Source organism: Amblyomma americanum, chromosome 1, assembly GCF_052857255.1.
Source record: "Amblyomma americanum isolate KBUSLIRL-KWMA chromosome 1, ASM5285725v1, whole genome shotgun sequence".
In the NCBI taxonomy this organism is placed as follows: domain Eukaryota; kingdom Metazoa; phylum Arthropoda; class Arachnida; order Ixodida; family Ixodidae; genus Amblyomma; species Amblyomma americanum.
Genome location: NC_135497.1, coordinates 223656820 through 223663488, shown reverse-complemented (window position 1 = coordinate 223663488; position 6669 = coordinate 223656820). Strand labels below are relative to the sequence as shown.

General features: G+C 50.1%; 1 protein-coding gene across 1 annotated transcript; it reads left to right on the top strand.

The window, feature by feature from the left end:
* Positions 1–4158: 4158 nt before the first annotated feature.
* On the top strand, positions 4159–5337 carry LOC144115850 (uncharacterized). Its single transcript, XM_077650401.1, has 3 exons — positions 4159–4932; positions 5039–5186; positions 5255–5337. The coding sequence occupies exons 1-3, from the start codon at positions 4159–4161 to the stop codon at positions 5335–5337; spliced, it is 1005 nt and encodes a 334-aa protein (XP_077506527.1).
* Positions 5338–6669: the final 1332 nt, after the last annotated feature.

Here is a 6669-nt window from a genome sequence, read left to right as displayed (position 1 = left end):
GCTATTTGCCTACATCGCGACAATTCCAAGCTGAACACACAAGTGTTGAAGGAATTCAGTGCCAGGTAAAGAACCAAGCTGAGCAGATTGCAGAACATGCTCTTGAGGTCTTCATGCATACAACTACACACATGGCACATGACCATTTGGACTAGCTCCATCACGGGTATGGCGACGTGATCAGGTCACCTGATACCCGTCATGGATCACTCGACAACATGAGCTGTATCAGGACTTGGCCCGCCCCGTCCAGATGGAGCAGGAATTGCACTAGCTGTGTCAACGTTGCGTCTAGAGTGACTATTCCCCTTGCAGTATGTCAAGACTTGCTCTAGCATTTTTTTCCGAAATAAAGAGCATGTTTTGCATTGTCAGCCTTGGTTTCTTTCTGGCACTGCTCGTTGATATTGGTCAGTATACCGCTATTCACAAACCAAGAGCAAATGGGACGAAGTCACCACGTGCAATATCTGCTAAACGAAGCAGTGTTGGCATGATCGCAGGCTCACTGGCAATGGACGCTTGGTACTGGGACGCTGGATGCGGGGAGATAAGTGCAGCTTTAATGGAACATCGATGTCTGTACCCGTGAAAGGGACTGGCGTATTATCGCGACAGCGTTAAGGAACTCGTGTCGCCGAAAAGCCGGTGTCGTCGGCGTCTTTGGCCGTGAGATAAAAATGGCACATCTCGGTGCACACCTGAACCGCGCCGTAAGGGAATAGAATTTTGGGACAGGGCGTCATTTCCTTTAAGCCAATTTTCATTTCAATTTTCTTCTCTTAAAGCCCGGTTCGGGTGTCCACCAAGATATGTGAGACAGGCGTCCTTTCCTTCAATTGTCCAACGGACCACGCGTCGCGCCGAACGGGCGTTGGCCTTCCGTGGCTCCTTGGCAGCGTTGCAACACGCTGTCGCGTCTCACTCTTAAAGACGAAGCTTAAGCGTAATCCAGATTTTAACGCGACCGCGTTAAGCAGCTCGTGTCGCAGAAAAGCCGGTGTCGCCGGCGTCGGCGTCTTTGGCAGTGAGCGAAAAAAGGCGCATCTCGGTGGGCCCCTGAACCGCGCCGTAAGGGAAGGGATGTTAACGTGACAGCGTTAAGGATTGATTGATCGAGTTTTCTTTCCCTTACGGCGCTAGCCGGGTGTCCAGAGAGAAATGTGAGACAAGCGTCATTTCATTTCCTTAAAAGCAATTGTTCATTTTATTTTCCTTCCCTCACGGCCTGGCTCGCGTGTCCGCCGAGATATGTGAGACAGGCGTCCAACGGGTCACGCGTCGCGCCCAACGGGCGATGGCGCTCCGTGTACCCCTCGGCAACGCTGCGACACGCTCTCGCGTCTCTCTTAAAGACGAAGCTTAAGTGGTTAGGGCGCTCGGCTACTGATCCGAGTTCCCGGGTTCGGACCCGAACGCGGCGGCTGCGTTCTTATGGAGGCAAAACGCGAAGGCGCCCGTATGCTGTGCGATGTCAATGCACGTTAAAGATCCCCAGGTGGTCGAAATTTTTCCGGAGCTCTCCACTACGGCCCCTCTTTCTTCCTTTCTTTTTGAACTCCCTCCTTTTTCCCTTCCCCTACGGCGCGGTTCAGCCGCCCAACGATATGTGAGACATATACTGCGCCATTTCCTTTCCTCAAAAACGAAATATTATCCTCCAATTTTTTAGTGTTGATTAAGGTTTCCGTCATTAGAGGGCACCACGTCGAGGACGCTGATTGGCCGAGGCGCTTACTGGCGCCACTGGCGTTTGATTGCTTTCCGCCGGCTGCCCGTCAGTAGACTCGAAGACGCCGTGCTGTGAGGCCGCATCTGCGCTGAGCCGCTGCCACGCGAACGCCAAGTCTTGTACAGGTATGTAAGGCTTAAATGTTCGATTCCTTTTGGGACGCGTTCATAGCTAATTTTCACAAATGTTGCCTTAGTATAATTATCATTCCTGCTTTAGTCAACTATTGTTCATTTAGATGGGTTTTTGGCATTTTAGCGGGACTTTTTTTCAGTTGGGCGCTTTCGTCCTCGGGAAGACCGTTGATAGTTTTACGCCTTGGTTTTTTGAAGCTAGACTGCCGTTCCGAAGTATTTTCAGAAAATTCCGCGCAGTGGACTACCGTTCTTGTATCAGTGAGGTATTTTTTTAGTTCTACGACACTTTCGTGACAACTGCGTTCTTGCGGGGCGTTGAATGACGCTCCTCGCCGTGACCGTACCGTGGGGTACATGCCGAGTTTTTCCGCGTTCCTGGCGTCCTTCGGGGGTAAGTGCAGCATTTTCAGGTTCCATACCAACTTTGAGGGTCATTCTAAAATATTTGAGGTGTAGTTGGTGATGCTCTGTCTAATGGCGGCGAGACGCCGCGCCTCGCCCGTTGCTAGGCCTCGCTGTAGAGCCTTAGTTCTGGGGAGAAGCGTCGGCCATATTCGACCGTATTTGCGCGGGCGGGAGCTTTGCGGTTCCGTTTTAGGGAGTGCCAGGCTATTAAAATTGCATTCCTGATTTACTTCAGCTTTCTGCCATTAATAGCATGTATACGCGTTTTCTGCACATAATTGTTAGCGCTCCTCTGACAGTTCAAAAATTCTGCTTACGGATATTCGTTTTTTTTTTCTTGGAGGCTCGGGTGACCGTTTTGGAATATTCAAAGAAATTTGGCCTAGTCGCGTTCGACTCGTTAATTTGCAGCATTCCATCTTTTTAATCAGTTCGGTGCCCTTCGCCGCGTCTGGCTTGCGGAGTTCGCGTTTGATAGTCCTGTTACAAAATTTTGGGAATATCTAGAATGGTGGGGTTCATTGTTTCAGCTTTCTAGGCGCGACTTTTGCGGCTATAATTAATCTATTTAATGATCTATAATAAGAGCGCAAATTCATCGTAACTACACAAAGTGTCACCGTCAAGATTGTTCGCTGACGTCGCGTTTGGTCGCCTTTTGTTAGTGTTTATTGAGGTTTCCGCCACTAGAGGGCTGCACGTCGAGGGCGCTTATTGGCCGATGCGCTTACTGGCGCCACTGGTGTTTGCTTATTAGCCGCCGGCGGGCAGCCCTTGCGTCATGAGTAGACCCGAAGGCGCCGTGCTGTGAGGCCGCATCTGCGGTGAGCCGCTGCAACGCGAACGCCTAGTCCTCTATAGGTATGTTAGGCTTAAATGTTCAGTTCCTCTTGGAAAGTGTTCGTAGCTAACTTCAACGAATTTTACCTTTGTACAATTATCATTCTTGCTTTAGTCAAGTATTTGTCCATTTTTGATGGGTTTTTGTGGCATTTTTGCAGGCTTCTTTTTCAGTCGTGCGCTTTGTTCCTCGGGAAGACCGTTGATAGTTCTACGTCATGGTTTTTCTTTTTTGAAGCTAGACTGCCGTTCCGAAGTATTTTTAACAATTCCGCGAAGTGGAATACCGTTCTCTTCTCAATGAGGTATATTTTCTTAGTTTTATGACACTTTCCCGACAACTGCGTTCGTGCCGACCGTTGACGGACGCTCCTCGCCGCAACTGTTCCGTGCGGTAAATGCCGAGTTTTCAGCTTTACTGAGCGGCCGTTTTGGAATATTCAAAGAAATTTAGCCTAGTCGCGTTCGACTCCTTAATTTGCAACATTCCATCTTTTGAATCAGTTCCGTGCCCTTCGCCGCGTCTGGATTGCGGAGTTCGCGTTTGATAGGCCAGTTACAAGATTCTGGGCAATATCTAGAATGGTGGGGTTCATTGTTTCGGGTCTTTAGGCGCGAGTTTTGCGGCTAAGTAAAATTTTGTACGTTAACATGCCCGATGGAAATACTTTTTGCGGAAGCCAATATGGCCATTCGAGTGCACATTTGCATGAGGGAGGCGGGGAGGCCAGCTTAATGACGGAAGACAGGCGTGGCGTCTTGTCAACCTGGCGTTCGCCATTCTTAATTATCCCCAGGTCGCACGGACTTGCGACGAAAGTATTAGGCCCCTTTTTTTTACGATTGGGTTTGTAATTTTTGACGCCCACACTGACGTTTTGGTTGTCTTCCTTTGCAATTTTGACGTGAATTTGAGGATTATGTGCTTTCAGCCAGTTTTACAGCTTGCTCCGCGTCGTGGCAGATTTGAGTGCCGCATGGCTGTTCTACGGGTGGGTGTAGCAATTTTTTTCCTTTGCAGCCACACAACCACTTCGGACGAAGATGGGATCCCAACAGTTCTGCCTGAAGTGGAACAACCACCAGTCGAACATGCTGGCCGTGTTCTATCAAATGCTGTCTAACGAAGCGCTGGTGGACGTTACGCTGGCGTGCGAAGGTCTCTCGCTGAAGGCGCACAAGATGGTCCTCTCCGCCTGCAGCCCCTTTTTTCAAGCGCTTTTTGCCGAGAATCCCTGCAAGCACCCTATTGTGATACTGAAGGACGTGCGCTACGTGGATTTGAGGGCGATAGTCGACTTCATGTACCGCGGTGAGGTAGTCGTGCCGCAGGAAGATCTCACGGCGCTCCTGAAGACTGCCGAGACTCTGAAGGTCAAGGGTCTCGTGACCAGTGTGGACGGTGCTGCGGACTCTGGACCCGTGGGTTCGCCGCGTGCCGAATCTCCGCCGCTCAGTAAACGAAAGAGAAGCCGCCGGCCTCGGCGGTGCTCACCTAGCGACTCCAACAAGAGCGACTCTGAAGACGCTCCGCCTGCGACGCGTATCAAGGTGCCCGATAGTCCCGAAATTATTGAGGACGGTAGTATGTCTAGTGATCACATGACCGACCCTCACACCGCGTCTCCTGCGAGTCGGGCTTCCAATGTGGCGTCGTCTACTGCCGTGCCTTCAGGCGCTCTTCACGGTTCAAGTGTTCAGGCCAGCATCTCTCAGCCTACTCAGGACTCGATTGGTGACGACGTGGGGGAGGGCGACGATGCAGACTTCGATGTGGAGCCTTTGGACGTTATGGAAGAATCTGCGACGACCGAGAGCGTAGGTGACCTCTTGCCGCTGTGCTCTCCGTTTAAGTGTCTGTGCCCGTAACGATTGCCAAACATGCTCTTAGTTCTTACGATACGCCTTTTTTATTTCTTCTCAGGTTCCAGTGTTCCCGGACGTTGCCTCGTCGTCACAAGCACTAGGGGACGAGTCCCAGCAGTCTCATCACACAGGGTCCACATCCGGCAACTCTGCACTTGTTCCTGCTCAACCTTCATTGCCTTCAGACATTCCTATCACGAGTCAAGGTAAACAAAGTTTTGCTTAAGTTTCTCGGCCCTGTTACTGACACCGCCTCGTAACTTGTCATTTGCAGAAGACATCGAGCCGTCGCCAACTAGTTTAACACCATACGATGATTGGTTCAAGCATTGGTGCGATTCGTTCAAGCATCAGTGAAGACTCCTCTTCGATTGCAAGTTTCGCTCAGTGCCCTTTGACGTTCAAAGCTTTTTTTTAATTTTTGTAGGTTAACTGCAAGGATCTTCGGGTTTCAATCTTAACTGTGTGTTCTAAAGGTGCTTGTATTGCTCTGTATTTGCCATGTACAACATTAAATAAATGGGGAATTGTTGGGGTTTCTAGTGTTCTTACACGATTTTGACACTGGGCGAACAAATGTGAATGGATGCTTGTGTGCGCGTATGTGTGTGTGTGTGTGTGAGAGAGAGAGCGCGCATGGCTGCAAGATTCCCAACATGAATAATTTCATTGCTCGTCTCTATACACTTCACTACACGGGGAATGGCGGTTGTCAGTTTAGTCCCACTCGAGCGGCCAGCTTCACTAGTCATCAGTTCGGTTCGATTGCCAGGCTTGCGCTTGGTGTCAATGACTGGTGGATTTGGCCGTAGAACAAATTGCACGCAAGCCCTCTACACACGTAGCAGCAGTGTGGGGTGGGTGGGTGTCCCTTGTTGGGGGTGGCTTGTGCGCAGGTGCTGTGGCCCGTGCAGGCGGACCTTGGTTTCCACGGGCAAGCTGCCAAGCGTCGTTATGTTCAAAATAAAACATTTATTTGCGTTCTGTGTACTCCTCTCTGGCACTTGCGCGAACCCTTTCGGGTTTGCTGTTGTGCGAGGACTTAGTCGCGGAGCTACGGAGTAAATGAGACTTTAGACTCCAGTCCCCTTTTCAGAGAAACAGCAGCTTCTGAGAAAGCCGTGACTTGTATACCGTGCCTCGACGTTTTTAACTGACCCAAACACGTGTCATCAGATCATATTCCAAAAAAACATGCCACATTGTAAGAATGGAGCAGTGCGATATCGGAGGAAACAAAGATCTATAACTTTAATTTGTCACTGAAAATCGCCTAGACTCTTGCGGTGAAACCTTGCCATTATTCGTGTACCCACCAAGAGGATCCCTTACGGCGCGGTTCAGGTGTCCAACGATATATGAGACAGATACTGCGCCATTTCCTTTCCCCAAAAACCAATTATATATATTATGCTCCACAATCCAACGACAAGTGAAGATGCATTGTTTCCTCACGGCCTCAGCCGCCAAGCGGGTGGCTTGCAGCTGAATGGCAGGGTCCTCGCTCCGCACCGAAACACCCAAGGCTTCTCTACTATTTTTATGTTTAATCCGGTGCCCGGGGAATCGGCGCATTACCAAAATATGTGATGAAGAGTGCGTTTTCACCGCAATTTTTATATTTTGGATCTTTTTGATCTTACTGATCCGGAGTTCCCGGGTTCGAACCCTACCGCGGCGGCTGCGTTT

Coding starts and splice junctions, on each gene's coding strand:
- LOC144115850 (XM_077650401.1), top strand. CDS start 4,159: ATGGGATCCCAACAGTTCTGCCTGAAGTGGAACAACCACCAGTCGAAC. Junction 4,933..5,038: donor AATCTGCGACGACCGAGAGC/GTAGGTGACCTC, acceptor ATTTCTTCTCAG/GTTCCAGTGTTCCCGGACGT. Junction 5,187..5,254: donor CATTCCTATCACGAGTCAAG/GTAAACAAAGTT, acceptor TGTCATTTGCAG/AAGACATCGAGCCGTCGCCA.